General features: G+C 29.4%; 1 protein-coding gene across 1 annotated transcript; it reads right to left on the reverse strand.

The window, feature by feature from the left end:
- Window positions 1-10,413: 10,413 nt before the first annotated feature.
- LOC147816642 (uncharacterized) lies at window positions 10,414-16,861 on the reverse strand. The gene is made up of 3 exons (XM_087149471.1): window positions 16,740-16,861; window positions 12,743-13,106; window positions 10,414-10,521 (listed from the first exon to the last, which is right to left on the reverse strand). The coding sequence occupies exons 1-2, from the start codon at window positions 16,749-16,751 to the stop codon at window positions 12,753-12,755; spliced, it is 366 nt and encodes a 121-aa protein (XP_087005597.1). The 5' UTR covers window positions 16,752-16,861; the 3' UTR covers window positions 10,414-10,521; window positions 12,743-12,752.
- Between the last annotated feature and the right edge of the window lie 317 nt (window positions 16,862-17,178).

Genomic DNA, 17,178 nt, shown 5'->3' on the forward strand with positions numbered 1-17,178 from the left:
GGATTTCTATATGCTTTGCTATCTTTTTTGTTATTAATTTTATCAATGATAGCAACATAGGCTTTGCATTTCTTATAATTTGCTGGGTGGCTTTCGCCACAATTAGCACATTTAGCGGGCTGTTCTTTAGCTTTTGTGCAACTTTTAGTGTTGTGGTTTTCACCACATTTCACGCAACGATCTGGGTAGTGGCAGCCGGATTGTGAATGTAGAAATCGTTGACATTTGAAACATTGTATAGGGCCTTTGCCCCTTCCTTTATAATTCTCAACCGAAACTCCGGCTATATTTCCTACATGAGTGAGAGAATATATTTCTTTAGCTTTTTCAGTCCTTTCAAGGGTAATCATGAATAGTGGGATAGGTATTTTCTCTCCGTTGACTCGCTTTGTCAGCTGAGTGACGTATTTATGGGGTATATTTAGAGCAATTAGCTCATCAGTGATAGTCTCTGTAGACATATTCTTGGGGAGTCCTCTTAGGACTACTTTAATTAGTTTATCTTCTTCGAGTTTGTAGGTATGATACCTAAGTTTTAATTCAGTGGTAAGTCCCGTGATTCTATTATGGATTTCCTGTGACTTTGGTTTTATAATAACTCTGTCACCCGATATTTTCATTTCGTAATCTTTAATATTGCGTTCTTTTAGACTAGTACTAAAAATTTCATAATCAAAGTTAGGATCATCAACTACTATAGGTGGGATTTTAGTTGTTTTCTTTGGTTGACTAAAGTTATCTTGTTTCTTATTCTTATTTTTCTGTGGGTCATTGGTGTTGTCTTCGTCATCACTGCGCTTTTTACGTTTATTGCTACGATTAGCACTTTGCTGCAGGGTTGGGTATTCCTGTACATCATCCATTGGCTCCAGATTTAAGGGAGCGTAATAATTTTCAGTATTGAAAGCGCCGGCCACAACAGGGGGAGCGAGAGGGTTCAATCCTTCAATTGGCGTTTCTCTACTAAAAGCGTAGAGGCTGTTTTGAAGATTCTCAAAAGTATTATGGGCATTATTGGTAATAGCTTCATTAAGCTTTTCATATTTAAAGTAAGATGGTTTTTCTTTCTCCCTAATTCTATCAATCTCATTTTTCGTAATTATCAATTTTTTGAAACTTTCGTTGAGAATATTACTTTCACTAAAATTATGATTTAGGATAAATTCCATAGCGCGAAATAATTCGCCAGTTAATTCACTATATTTGTCAAATAATTTGTCCGCATATCTATACTCATCTTGATTATAATTATCGCTAAGTACTTTAATTTTGCCTAATGAATCATACTCCTCGTCCGCTGTCCTACTTGTACACGGAGCGGGTGTAGTTTCAGTTAAACTAATAGCGAGGGGGGCTGCGATTTCTTCCGTAGACGAAGGAATAATATCCGCGTTTAAAGAAATATCGGTCATGCCGATAAGATTTGAATTAGTGAGGGGAACATTCTCTGAATTGCCGGTATCATCCATGGGGTAGACAAGACTGGTCCCACCCTGAAGAAACAAACACTGACTCGTAGCTTAATCCACTACAAGCCAGTCAATACCTTACCAAAGGTTATCCAAATAATAACAAAAGATGAGGATGAGTCAGCAAACCAATTCGTATCCTTCGACCAACTGGGATCAGTCCTCGTTGGGCCAGTCCTAGCAGACTCTAGGCGACGAAAAATTAAATATCGCACTCTTATATAGGTTTAAAAAAAACTGTGCGTGAAATTACTTCCGGTTGCTGGTTTTTGCTTAATAAGTGAAATTTCATATGGATAGAGTGTCTTTATCCTAATGGTATTTTCCTTCCACCAAACGTTGTGAAGGATAGAGATGGTGGGTTCGAATCCAGCCGTAATCTGGTTGTATTTTCGGACTGAATCTTACAAGAATTAACAAGGCATTTCTTTGTATATATAAGCTCATAACCCTGATTATGTATGAACTGGGGCCTCCCTTGCAGAGCGGTATCACTCGCCAAAAGCTGTGCAAAGCGTGGAGGTAACGGGTTCGAATCCCGCTGTTACACTGGATGTATCTCCTTGCTGTCCTTCTATTTGACAAAGGTTTATAAGTCTAAATTGAACACACATGCCTGCAAATGTATGTAAATGCAATAAACCAAATAAATAATATGCATGTACTATGAACAAATGGTTGAGGTCTTCATGGCCACTGAGTATTGTCAATCCGCTAAACATTCTAAAGCGTAAAGGTCGTGGGTTGGGTTCCCACTTTAATCCAGAATGTATCTTTCATTCTTACTATACGATTTTAATTAGTAACTTGTTGTGCCCTGTTCTTTCTTTTGAATTAAGCACATAGGTCTGTATTTATTTATTTGAATGCATATCCAGGCTTGTATGCTCATCACAAAGTACGACTTATAAGAGCATGTCAACTTGAAGACAGTGGCGTAGCGAGCTTAACTCGCGCCCGGGGTACAATACCCTTTTAGCTTCCCCCCCCCCCTCCCATTCGAAAACCATACAATATTATATGTAAAATATACTCGCAAATAAATAAAAAAACAAAGTAAAATAAATAAAGTCATAGACTCAGGCTAGGCTTTAAATTTGAGACAAAAAGTGTAGTTGAGAGAACAAGACTAGATTTTGAAATGTATATGATCATCTAGAATTAGTTCAAAAGATATCTATTATTTATTTTACATATCTATAAAGAAATATTTTAGAAACACGCAGTTTTAAAACAATAAAAAGGTAAATATTTATTATCTCTAAGGAGATACATATATTTAATAATCATATGATTATAATACATTAATAAAACTAATTACTATGTCTAAATTTTCCGTGTTTTGGATGAAGAAATGCTAGGTCACTTAGGCGATCTGTCAAAATTAATTTTAATTTGCTGAATGAACGTTCTCAGCTAGCAATTGGTACTGAGATAGTCAGGAGTATTTGAAATGCCGCTCTCAGATTTGGAAAAACATCTTCTCCATTCGAGATTGATTATAAAAGTAAGAAATTCTAATGGAGTTTTAGGTTTAATTTCTTTTCTACTGCGGAGTAACATTTTGCTGTCATATATTTTGATAAAAAGTTCTATTACATTGAAATCTGTATTATAAAATTCACCCGGATTTTTACAATTTTTTTTCAATGTCGTTATCAACATTATCCTTGTTTAATAAATTTTCAGCGTCTTGTAGAAATCCAAATTTGAAATTAAAGTCACTTAATCGTTTACACATTTCTTGTTGGAGACGATCAAAAGTGCTTTCCTTCCATAACGCTGGGAAATTTCACTTTCTGCTGAATGACCACCATAGCCAATTCTCCAGGCACGTATTGTTGTATCCATATCCCATTTTTCACAAAGAGACTGCTTTTTCTATTGCTTCCTTACAGAGCTCGTCTCAAATTTCGGCTAGTTCAGTCGCTAATGATTCAAGATCATGGAACACTTCTCTAAAATTCATTCTAGGATCTTGTAATCTGAGCTGCACACGATCCATCCTTCTTAAGATTTCGTACCAGAAATGAACTAAAGTTACAAAACTAAAGGTTAGTATATTTTACAACAGAATTGTAGCTTCACTTCTGTTGTCACTTGTAGTGGTAGTGTGCTCTGCTAATTTTTCTACTAGTTCTTTTATATTCTATAGCCCATAGATGATAACGATAACCGCTCCGGTGGCGCTCCATCGCGTTTCAGATGTGTGATCTGCCATCACGGCAGCATTATCGCAACATTGTGATCTGCAGTTTGTTAATGAAATTTCATCGTAATTTAATTTCTCGAAAATTGTATTTTCGATCGAGGCTGCATCTTTAGCATGTATTTCAATAAAACTGAAAAAAGATTCTTTGATGGAAACTTTTTTATTGATAAAATCAGCATCTACATACCTAGCGACTTGGGACATTTGTTCTCGATGAGAGATATCAGGAGTTGAATCAAACAAAAGTCCATAATATTTATTTCTTTTGATATCGTTTATTAGTTGATTTCGAACTGTAGATGGCAGAAGATGATGTTGCTGTTGTAGTTCATTTACGTCGCACTAGAGCTGCACAATGGGCTATTGGCGACGGTCTGGGAAACATCCCCGAGGATGATCCGAAGACATGCCATCACAATTTTGATCCTCTGCGGAGGGGATGGCACCCCCGCTTCGGTAGCCCAACGACCTGCACGCGATGTCGAGCACTTTACGGTAGCACAGTTTAACGAGGACCCATACCGCACACCCTCGGTCCCTGCGCAGACTGACCCAAGTGGATCACCCACCCGCACACTGACCGCAGCCAGTGATGCTTGATTTCTTTGATCTGCTGGGAACCGTGTCTTAACGATCAGTCCTCTGCGGGACGCCAGAAGATGAATGAATTCATTTGTGGTGACAAATATGAGAACAACAAATTTTCCTATTAACAAATTTTTTCATACTCTATTCACTTAATAATAGAATCGTCGAATAGATGTAGTAAGTAATCTTATTTGATTTATTACTTACCAAGAATGCTTTGAACTTGAAAGGTAATAACATAGTGAAATAAACAATATAATTTATGCTGACATTAAACTTATATACAACATTTAATAGCATTTCATTTTTATTCTAAGCAGAGCGCGATGACAAGGACGTGAATTAAATATTGAAATATATTTAATATGAATTTAATATAATATGAATTAAATATTATGAATAATATTTATGAATTAACATTTATTATATTACACTGGCACTAATTTAAAATATATTTTCCAGAAATCAATTATAATAAAAAAAAATTTATCCAGCAATTTTTTTGTTTTGCGGACCATTTGGTGCCCCTTTGTGAGTAGCGCCCGGGGCATGATGCCCCCCCTTGCCCACCCCTCGCTACGCCACTGCTTGAAGAACAGATAGTACAAGTAAGAGAAAGATATCATAAAGATACAGGATTGATATCAAGCGGATATCATCCAGGTTTATGACGAAATTCGAACCCTCCACGTCCAAGCTAACCGAAATGGCGGGACCACTCAATAAGGGAGGCCCTCTCTCAAATCTGTAAATTTGTGAATTTCGTGTCGATATTTACTCGTTTCAATTGAAAGAGTAGCAGAAAGTTAATAAACTTGTGCTTCAGCAGAAAAAGTTATGCTATGAAAATAAAAAAGCTACAGTTTATGTGCCTTATACTTGAAGCAAAACGATGATTTTAAACTTTCTTTCTGTCCTTTCAGACGCGGATACGTACATAGGCTAGTAAAACCCTTACCCGTATAATCCGCGTCTGGCCACTACTTCCAGCCAACTTCAATCAATTATTTAAAGTTTCAAAAGAAAGGAGGCTAAAATTTTGTTTACAAATATACAGAAATATTAATTATAGTTTAAACAAGAAATTTTTTTTGTATATATATGACATATAGAAAGTGACAATAAATGAATTTTGAAAAGTAAATTAATATAAAGGAGAAAAAAAAAAGGTTAATAAAAAAAATGTATCTATCTATCTATCTATCTATCTATCTATCTATCTATATATATATATATATATATATATATATATATATATATATATATATATATATATATATATATTTTTTTTTTTTTTTTTTTTTATTAACCTTTTTTTCTACATTAAAATTTTGATTTCCAGGTATTAAATAATAAAAGAAAGTAATTAAAATGTTATAATAATAAATAAAAAATTAAATGGAAAAGATATGTACAGTATTTACAACATATAGGTAAACATTCCAAAATATATAAAAAAAAAATTTTTTTTATATTTAAAATTTTAGAATATTATCATTATCAGAAAGAAAATTCATTACTAATAATAATTTGGTTTTAAGTGTATTGTTAGTTATGAATTGTTTTTGCCAAGTTGGTAGATTAGTGATATTCGATGCACGAGTATGCCATGAAGCTGTATAGATGCATTCCGTAAGATAGTGTTCTGGAGTGCCCAGAAGGCCGCACGTGCAGTGATCATTATCTGAAATGTTTAGATATTTAAAATAACATGGAAAAGGAACATGCCTAGTTAGAAACCAGATTTCTTGTTTTGATGGTATTGTCTTAAAATAATCCACTTTATTAATAATTTTATATAATCTTCTTCCTTTATCTGAATTGTTCCAATAATTTTGCCAAATTTGTGGTAAAGAGTTCTGAAGTTGATTCTTAAGATGTGAGATCGGGAAGGGATATGAGTAATTTTGTTGTTTAGTTGTCGATAATTTAGCTAGGGCATCTGCATTTTCATTACCTGTTCTGTCATCATGTGCTTTAATCCATGAGATAAATATATTTGTATTAAGGAGTAATTTTTGTATTTTAGCCGAGAGTGAATTTTTCGTGCCTGGGTTGTTTAGAGAGAATAGTACTGATTTAGAATCCGACCAGATTGTATATTTTTTAGATGCCTTAAATGAAGTCTGTGATTTGATGAATCTAATGCATTCTAAAATAGCAAAGATGTTCAGCTTGGAAGACTGAGTTGTTATTATTAATTGTGTAATGATTGGAATGATTCATGTTGAAGAATGCAAAACCAGTTCCAGTATTTGTTTTCGAACAGTCTGTGAAAAAATTGTATGGATCTAAGTGATTATAGTTTTTATTTTCTGCTAAGCTGATTAAATTAGTGATAGACTGAGAAGGGTGAAAAATCGTTATTGTTTGTTTTTCCTCACAAGTACTGTATTGATAATTTATATTGTTATAGGAAATGTCTTTTTTAAGTTGATTTATGATTACTGAACACGACAACGACGCAATCTGTTCTGAGATAGGTGGAAATCCAGCTGAATCTTGTAGAGCAGCTGTAGGAGTGGAATGATAGGCTCTTGTGATAATCAGAAGAAATTTCCTCTGGTTTGAGTCTAAAGTTCTTGAGATTCCAGGCGAGATTTTTTGTGCCCATGCACATGAACCATGGGCTAACTCATACTCATACTCATATGTGATGGTTATCTTAGCATCAGCCCCGCTAGGGGCTCTAACTAATTCATCTGAGTGGAAATAAATAATAAATCGCCGAAGCGCAACTGAAAGGTGAAAGTTGGGGTTCAGTATCTTTCACTGAGAGAAAATTAAAATGAAGTAGTGAGATTGAACAAACAAGTTTAAGAGAGAGAAGAGGTTTTGTGGCAGACTGCCTCGCCTCCCTTCGAGGTATTACCCCCGAGCTTCTCAGGTGCACAGTAGCCACATAGCCTTAGAGAAAAGGAGAAATACATAATAAATGCGCAAAACTATTTACAAGTATTTACAGCTATTTACAAAATTTACGGAACAAAACTCCTTCGGATAGGAAAAAGGCGGTTGCCGGGCTATATTTTATGTTGTCTTTGAAACCATGGGCTAAGGAAGGGAATATTACAGTTTTATATATGAGTTTACGAGCTCTCTGGTTTATGCCCCAGGATTTTGTATTAATTTTAAAAAGAGAAGTGAGTAGTTGGTTTGATTTCTCTTTCAGGACTTTAACATGTGGACCCCAGTTAAGACTCCTATCTAATATCACTCCCAAATACTCGAAATGGTTCTTTTGTGAGATTTTCTGGTTGTTTATTTTGAAGATCGGGCCCCTGCTTGAGTTGGAGAAATGGATGAAAACAGATTTGTCTATTGATAAATTGAAATTATTATTTGTTAGCCAATTTTGAATAACATTGAGTGTGTTGTTAGTATTAATTTCTAAATCTCTTCTTGAATTTCCAAACGTTAATAGAATAATATCGTCGGCAAATGCTTGTATAATTTGATTGTTAGTATCTGTATTGAGCAAGCTATTGATTAAAAAATTCCAAGCTGTCGGACCTTTGCAAGAACCCTGTGGGCAACCTTTGAGTATATGTTTTGTTTTGAATCCTTGATTTGTTGATGGAATAGCAATTCTATTTTTGTTGATATCTTCTATCATGTGGCATAAATTTTTAGGGAGATTTGAAGTTGAAATTTCTTTATAAATTAAATTATATTGTATATTATTTAAAGCGCTTTTAATATCAAGGGAAGTGGCTGCGACATGTTTAAAGTTGTTTTTGAGATGTTTTAGATTATCTAGAAAATTTTGAAGTGCATGATTTATAGATTTGGCGAAACGAAAACCGAATTGTTTGTCTGATAAAATTTTATATTTTTCTATATAATAGTTTATTATCTTGGTAATAAGTTTTTCTAGAAATTTGCCTAGACAAGGGAGTAGTGTAATTGGTCTGTATGATGATAATAGTTTCGGATTTTTATTAGTTTTCAGAAATAGCAAGACTTGCCCCTTTTTAAAATGATCTGGAAAGCATTTGAGTAGGAGGCATTTGTTGAAAAATTTTAGAATTAGATTACCAAAAAATAGAAAAAGTTTTTTTGACTATTATGTTATCAATACCGTCGACGCCAGGGGCTTTATTATTATTTAGAGTTTTAATTAAATTATCTAATTCATTGTATGTAAAAGGTGGGTCAAGATTAGAATTTGGGTAATGGAAATTATCTATTGGGATTATGTTATTGTCTGGGAAAAGATTCTCTAAAATATGTGACGCATCTTCTAAAGTTGGTGTTAAATATATCTGTAAATATAGAGGGATGAGGATTTGTCTTAAAAGACGTTTTATAGTGCTTTCGAAATATATTGTTGGTGTTTTCACATAAAAATTTCCAACTATTATATTTAGCCTTGAGAATTTATTTTTTAAAATGGGTTCTTTTAAGTTTATAGATGGTTTTTTATTTGGTAATTTCGTCTTCTATTTTTGAACGTTGGTATCATTTCCTAGTCACTAGCAGTTCTTTTTGGAGTATCAACAATTTACTATTCCACCATGTGGTATTTGATTGCTTGTTAAATGTTTTTGTTTTATACAGAAGTTTACAAGAATTAAAAATTTTATCGATTAAATCGTCTGTGAAATCGTTTAGTTGTAATGGGGTGTCTATGTTGTCTAAATTACTATTTAATTCATTATGAAATTTTGAAAAGTTTTTCTTCAATTTGTCATGATTACCGTATTTTGTTTTAAATCTAATAAAGGATGAGAAAGAAAAAGAATTGTTTAGTTGGATTTTGATGTATTTATGATCAGAGTTTCTTTCTGCGTCTAAAACTTCCCAATTCGAATAGTTGAGGAGCTCCTGACTATTTGTTAGCGTTAAAATCTGGAAAGGAGGAAGATCGAGTAGTAACAAAAGTTGGTGGAGCGTTTTGGGTGTTTAATAATTTTAGATTGTTGGAAATAATAAGTTCAAACAGTACATCGCCCCTGGCATCAGTGTTAGCGTAACCCCAGAAGTCGTGATGTGCATTAAAGTCCCCGCAAATTAGTAGAGTAGAATTGTTAGAGTATTTTGAGGTGTGAAAAAGTAGATCTTTAATTAATTGATTTTCATTGTCCGAAGGGGAATTATAAAATGAGATTAAGATTAATGGATCTGGGTTGTTGCAAGAATTTTGAGAATGATTTTAAACTATATATATATATATATATATATATATATATATATATATATATATATATATATATATATATATATATATATATATATATATATATATATATATATATATATATCATCTTAGGGCCGGGATTGCCTGGTTGGTAGGGCTGTGGGCTCATGTCCGAGAATTCGTGGGTTACGTTAATCTGCCAAGTCGCAAAGTCCTCCATATTCCCACAACAAATCAAAACCTCTGGGGGTACTGATCCAGGAGTTTCCTTGTCTTCTGTATTGGTTCAAAATTACAAGGCTACGGAGTTGAACATTAGTAATCGTAAAGCCTATATTGGGTCGGCTGTTCAAACGGATATAATATATATATCATCATGCTGTGAAGAATTATCTGGGCCTTAGAACGAACGAATAGTTTAAATATTTTGAAAATTATTAAACTTACTTAAAAATCGCCAATTTGATAGACAATTGATAAAAATTATAAAAATCACTGCCTAATTCGCAGTTTTTCAAAATTTTTATGAGCCCAGATAATGCAGCATTAGAGGAAGTTTTTAAATATTAAAAAAGAAATTATACCACAAACGCATTTAATTTTGGCAAAACTGCAGCTTTTCTCTGTATTGACGTTTTGCTAAAGCCTTAGGAAGTTTAGAATTTTGATTTAGAACGCTCTAAACGTCCTGGCAGTCATTAGTAACTGTTACAAACTCACGGCAGTTATAAAAATAGCATATTATTTGATAAAAAAAAGCATAATTTCATATGATGACGCATGACGAAGCCTTTGAAAAATAACCTTCAAATCCCATTTTGCGAAAAAAGTGCATAAATTTATATTGCAAAATTACCAACTAAGTTACAAATCGAAACAAATATCAAAGTTTTTAACTGTAGGACTAAAGATGATCTTTATTTTACCATGATGCAAATTGTAACAACTGGATTCTATTACTGTTTAAAACTTCGTTTAGAAAAAAAGAAATAAAAGGAGAAAGATGCCATACAAAAAATAATTTATTTATTTTGTTTACAATATTTACAATGAAAGCAATAAAAAAATGATGTTTGTTTGGCTCTTTCGTTAAAAATCTTGCTTCTCTTTACCTGCAAGTTGAAAAAGAAAGATGTTAAAGAAGTTGGTCTCAATCAGTAAGTTAGTTATTTTTAATAATCGGTTTAAAAATTCATAATATAGATACTTAAATTTTTTGTTTCGATTATATAATAACAAAATCGAAGTTTCAAACTAATATTATCCACTATACAGAATTAAACAGAGCAATAACGTTTTCAATATTTATTATTAAATTTGCTTTTATCATTTTTGCTTAAAAATATGAAAACACAAAAAGTGTTTGTATATTTAAATAGCTACACTCCAAGCGTTTCCCCGCGTGCAGTGTAGCAATAAAAAACTCTAAAAATTTTTTTTTTCCCCTTGGTTTTCAATTGTCTTAAAAATTGCAAAAGTTTAGCTTTATTAGAAAACTCACGTAAAATGTAAAATTAATTCTATATGATTTAAGAATATTTCACACTTCTAAACAATAAATAAAGTCAACTTAATAATTAGTTGAGTAAGATTATTGGACAGAAATATAAGATAAATTAAGCACAATAAACCATTTAATAAATAGTCGATTTATAATTTTTTTATTCAAAAAAACAGTGATGAGGACTCTTATTTCTGTATTTCACATTTAGTTGTTATTTAGTTTATATTAATTTCATTGAAAATAACTAAACTGAAAGAAAATAATTAAAATAACTTATATCAAAATAATGTAATTAATTTTATAAAAGGTATTGCAATTGGAAAATAAATATATTTATATTATTTATTATACTTACGAAAATAAATCATTGTAATATTAACTTAGTATTAATGAAATACATTTAAAAAAATCTGCAGACTCTATTTTTTAAATGATTAAAAACGAATCAAATTAAATATAAATATCTTATTCACGCCATTCAAAATAAATGATAATAATAATAATACATATTTTAAAATGTCTAAAAAAAATTTTTTTCGAGTTATAAGCTTTTAATTCGTAAGTTTGTTTTCACCGAATTTTAGAATTCTAAAGTTTTTTTTTGAAATAGTGTAAATTTAGAGAAATTTTTAGGATTTAAAAATGTTTTTCTAAGTAAACTTTAGAAGCCTTTATTTTACGTTTCAAGAAGTTCTTTCTTCTCAAGGTATTTTCTTGCTTACATATTTCCTTTTGTTTACTTATTTATTCATTCATTATTAATTATTATCTTCTCTTAATGTGTAAATTGGAAGCCTACAAAAATCTACAAAAGTATAATCTTTTTAATATGAAATCAAAATTATTATAAAAAAGGTATATATATATATATATAAATTTATAAGATAGATTAGATATCCGAGTGAGAAAAATTTTAAATAAAGTAAACAAAATTAAACTAAATAAATAATGTGATAGATAATAGTGCTGCCATCTATCACAATTATTATAAACCTCTTATTCTTAATCCTTTCTTCCTTTTTTTTTTTTTTTTTTTTACTGTATCAGTAAATGTAATTTTTCTTTTTTTTTTAGACATTTTAAAAATCAAATTTTCAAGAATCGAATGAATAGTTTTACTCTGCACTATGTTTTGTGTATACGTACATGTATCTACGCAAAATATGTCAATTTTTTTTTTTTTTTTTTTAATGTTATGACTTCATATTTTCAAAGAAATGTGATTATGTAAATTGAAAATGAAGTAAGTGTACCGCTTTATTTAATTATTTTATGATTCATCATTAATTAGATTAAAATTTTGGAAGCGAAAAAAATTTTAAGCTGGTTTTGAATCCAATATTTATTCTTGTTATTTATATGTTTCTATTTATTTATTTTTATTTATTTATTTATTTTTATTTATTTATTTACTTATTTTTATTTATTTATTGATTTATTTATTTTTATTTATTTACTTATTTATTCATTTTTATTTATTTACTCTTTTTGAAAGAGAAGTAAAGTATGAAATGTGGTGCAATTAATATATAAAATTAAAAAAAAGTGAAAGCGAAATTGTTTTTTTTAATTTATGAGCTCTTTACGTTTTATCGAGAACTCAATCATACAATCATTTATTTATTATTTTTATCATACGGAGTCAATATTCCAATATCGATTTTTTTTAATGCAAATAAATATAATTTCATTAAAATTACCTCCAGTCAAAAAAAAAAATCACCTTGATTTTCATTCCAGTAAGACTATAGTCATTTTGCAAATCAATCCTATGATTAGAGTAGTCTTAAAGAAATTAATATTCCGAGCACCACTACCCATAGCCATACCTCAAATCCTTTAATGATATCCATATCCATGTCCGTGACCCAAGCCTAATCCATGGCCTAAGCCGTATCCATGAGCTAATCCTAAATCATGTCCATATCCATGTGAGAGTCCATATCCATGAGCATGACCCAAACCATGATCCAGTCCGTGCCCGTGGTGTCCATGTCCATAACCGATACCGTGGCCATATTTAAGTCCATGAGGGTGAGCGTAACCATGGTGTCTGACATCATATCTTGTGCTGACTCCGTGCCCACCATGTCCATGACCATAGCCATGGTGAGATGGATGGTGATGAATAACTAAAGAATGGCCATTTGGCAAAGCCATCGCCGCAGCGACGCACAAAGCGAGGATAATAACCTATAATATAATGTAATTTCAAATTTAAAATGCAATTATTTTAAATTAAGATTCATACTTTTTGTATAAAAATGTGATTTTCAACTTAAATTTATTTACATTTTTATTTTTAAACTATATTTTAGGGTGCATTTCGCACTTTTTAAAATTTTTAGTTGAATTCAATAAATGCATTTGTTAATGCGATTAACTTAAATATGGATCAGGACTATAAAGAAATAAGGGCCAATTTTCAAAGATGGATTTTTTTTCCGAAAAACTAATCCTTAATATTGTTTCTAAATAGATATCTAGATCTAATTTCCAAGAAGTCCACTAGGTATCAGAGTAGAGAGAAACGTTTCATTGCCTTCTTGCGAATCGTTTTGCTTTTCTTTACGAACGCGTTTTGTAACTATTTGTGGCTTATCATTATAATGCCTCAAAATCTCTATATTTATATTTTTGCAAAAATATATGCGTATTAGTTCGCATTATGTATGAATTATATTTCATTATACTTATGACAGCTGAAACGGATATAAATTTAAGCTCATTTAACAAATCGTTAAAAAAAAAAGGAATTATTACCTGCAAAGTTTTTTAAATTAAAATTTGGAATTTGAATTTAAAATTAAGAGAACAAAAATTCGTTATCATTTTAAAATTTATAAAAAATTAACATCCATTTAAGCATAATATATATATATATATATATATATATATATATATATATATATATATATTAAGATAAAATGTTAAGTCTTTGCCACTGACTGCGTGATTTTATTTTTAACTCATGTAGGTCAGATAGAATAAAGTATTCAATTACGGTTTAAATGAAAATATGAAACTTAACTTTAATAATGCAAAAAAAAAAAAAAAGGAATAGAAATCATTATTATTTTAAAATTTTTCAGTACACTGACTCTCATTTAATCGTAATTAAAAATTAAAAAATTAAATTTTTACCACAGACTGCTTGATATTCAGTTGGATTCAAATTAATCAGATTTAATAAAATATTCAATTGCTTTTTAAATAACAATTTGAAAATTAACTTTAAGATTGAAAATATAAAATTATTTTAAAATTTATATGACTGTAACACTTATTAAAACATAACATAACTTATCTAATAAAATATATTATTTTGTCTGCAAATATGATTTTCGGTTGGATTCAAATAAATAGTGTATAAAAAATATTTACCATACATATTAAAATTTAGAACTTAACTTTAAAATTAAAAATAATAAAAATTAGTTAATATTATTTTAAATTTTATATTGATTAAAATGCAATATAATTAATATGAAATAAAATGTTAAATCTTTACCACCAAATGAGCGATTTTTTATTAATTTCGAAAGGATCAGATATAATAAATAATTCAATTTTCATTTGAATTAAATTTTGAAACTTAATTTTAAAACTAAACATATAAAATATAAAATTATTGTAAAACTTATATTAGACTAACACTTATTAAAACACAGTAAAACTATTACGCCTAAAAATATTATATATTTACCACAAACTGCATTTTTTTTCGGTTGGAATTAAATGTGTCAGATAAAGTAAAAAAATTAATTACCATGTAAATCAAATTTTACAATTTAACTCGAAAATTAAAAATATAAAACGCTATTTAACATTTTAAAATTCATAGCGTTCTAGCACTCAAAGCTTAATTTAACTAATATGGGATAGTATGTTAAATCTTTAACACAGACTGTATTATTTTCGGTTGAAATTAAGCTTGTCAGAGAGAATAAAAAAAATTTAATTACCATTTCAATCAAATTTTACAATTTGACTTTAAAAATAAATATTTAAAAAGTTATTTAACATTTTAAAATTCATAGCGTTCTAGCACTCATCAAAACATAATTTAACTAATATAGGATAGATTGTTAAATCTTTACCACAGACAGCATTATTTCCGGTTGAAATTAAACGTATCAGATAAAATAGAGAATTCATTTTCTATTTAAATTAAAATCTGAAGATTAATGTTAAAACTAAACATATAAAATTATTGTAAAATTTATATTACACTAACATTTATTAAAACACAGTAAAATTATTATGCGTTAAAATATTAAATCTTTACCACAAATTGCATTATTTTCGGTTGGAACTAAACGTGTCAGATAAAATAAAAAATTTAATTACCATTCAAATCAAATTTTACAGTTTAACTTAAAAATTAAAAATACGAAAAGTTATTTAACATTTTAAAATTCATAGCGTTCTAGCACTCATCAAAACATAATTTAACTAATATAGGATAGATTGTTAAATCTTTACCACAGACAGCATTATTTCCGGTTGAAATTAAACGTATCAGATAAAATAGAGAATTCATTTTCTATTTAAATTAAAATCTGAAGCTTAATGTTAAAACTAAACATATAAAATTATTGTAAAATTTATATTACACTAACATTTATTAAAACACAGTAAAATTATTATGCGTTAAAATATTAAATCTTTACCACAAATTGCATTATTTTCGGTTGGAACTAAACGTGTCAGATAAAATAAAAAATTTAATTACCATTCAAATCAAATTTTACAGTTTAACTTAAAAATTAAAAATACGAAAAGTTATTTAACATTTTAAAATTCATAGCGTTCTAGCACTCATCAAAACATAATTTAACTAATATAGGATAGATTGTTAAATCTTTACCACAGACAGCATTATTTCCGGTTGAAATTAAACGTATCAGATAAAATAGAGAATTCATTTTCTATTTAAATTAAAATCTGAAGCTTAATGTTAAAACTAAACATATAAAATTATTGTAAAATTTATATTACACTAACATTTATTAAAACACAGTAAAATTATTATGCGTTAAAATATTAAATCTTTACCACAAATTGCATTATTTTCGGTTGGAACTAAACGTGTCAGATAAAATAAAAAATTTAATTACCATTCAAATCAAATTTTACAGTTTAACTTAAAAATTAAAAATACGAAAAGTTATTTAACATTTTAAAATTCATAGCGTTCTAGCACTCATCAAAACATAATTTAACTAATATAGGATAGATTGTTAAATCTTTACCACAGACAGCATTATTTCCGGTTGAAATTAAACGTATCAGATAAAATAGAGAATTCATTTTCTATTTAAATTAAAATCTGAAGCTTAATGTTAAAACTAAACATATAAAATTATTGTAAAATTTATATTACACTAACATTTATTAAAACACAGTAAAATTATTATGCGTTAAAATATTAAATCTTTACCACAAATTGCATTCTTTTCGGTTGGAACTAAACGTGTCAGATAAAATAAAAAATTTAATTACCATTGAAATCAAATTTTACAGTTTAACTTAAAAATTAAAAATACAAAAAGTTATTTAACATTTTAAAATTCATAGCGTTCTAGCACTCATCAAAGCATAATATGGGATAGAATGCTAAATCTTTACCACTGACTGCATTATGTTCGGTTGGAATTAAACATGTCAGATATAACAGAGAATTCAATTTCCATTTAAATCAAATTTTACAATTTATCTATAAAATTAAAAGTACACAAAAGAAGTTATTTAATGTTTTAAAATTCATAGCGCGCTAGCACTCATCAAATCACAATACGGGATGATAGAATGTTAAATCTTTACCATTGACTGCATGGTGTTTCCTTGGTTCCAAACGGTTCAGATGTAACAACGAGAAAAGTTTGCGGAAATCGTTTTCATTCCGATGCTTTTATAGGGGTGGTTGTATCTTTGTCCTTATCTTCGAAACAATCGGGGTTAAGAAATTCTCGTACTTGAAAATACATTGTTAAAAATTCATTTAACATATTGCACTACTTTCACTAACACACAAGATTTTCCGTTCTCTTTTTTTTTTTCTAATTCTTTTACTTTCTTGAAGGTTAATTGGGTGGGGCTGATCTTTGCTTTAAGAATTGTTATCGTAAAGAATGAAGAAAAAAAAAAGTAAATAATGAAGACAAACTCAAAATTTAGGACGCCTGCCTCTCCATTACTCCTTAGAGTCATTGAGGAATTGCTTTTGTTCGAATCGTGTTAGGAACGTTTTGTTACTGGTTCC

The sequence above is a fragment of the Parasteatoda tepidariorum genome, chromosome 1, assembly GCF_982258835.1.
Source record: "Parasteatoda tepidariorum strain Cologne lab strain chromosome 1, Ptep-v5.0, whole genome shotgun sequence".
NCBI lineage: Eukaryota > Metazoa > Arthropoda > Arachnida > Araneae > Theridiidae > Parasteatoda > Parasteatoda tepidariorum.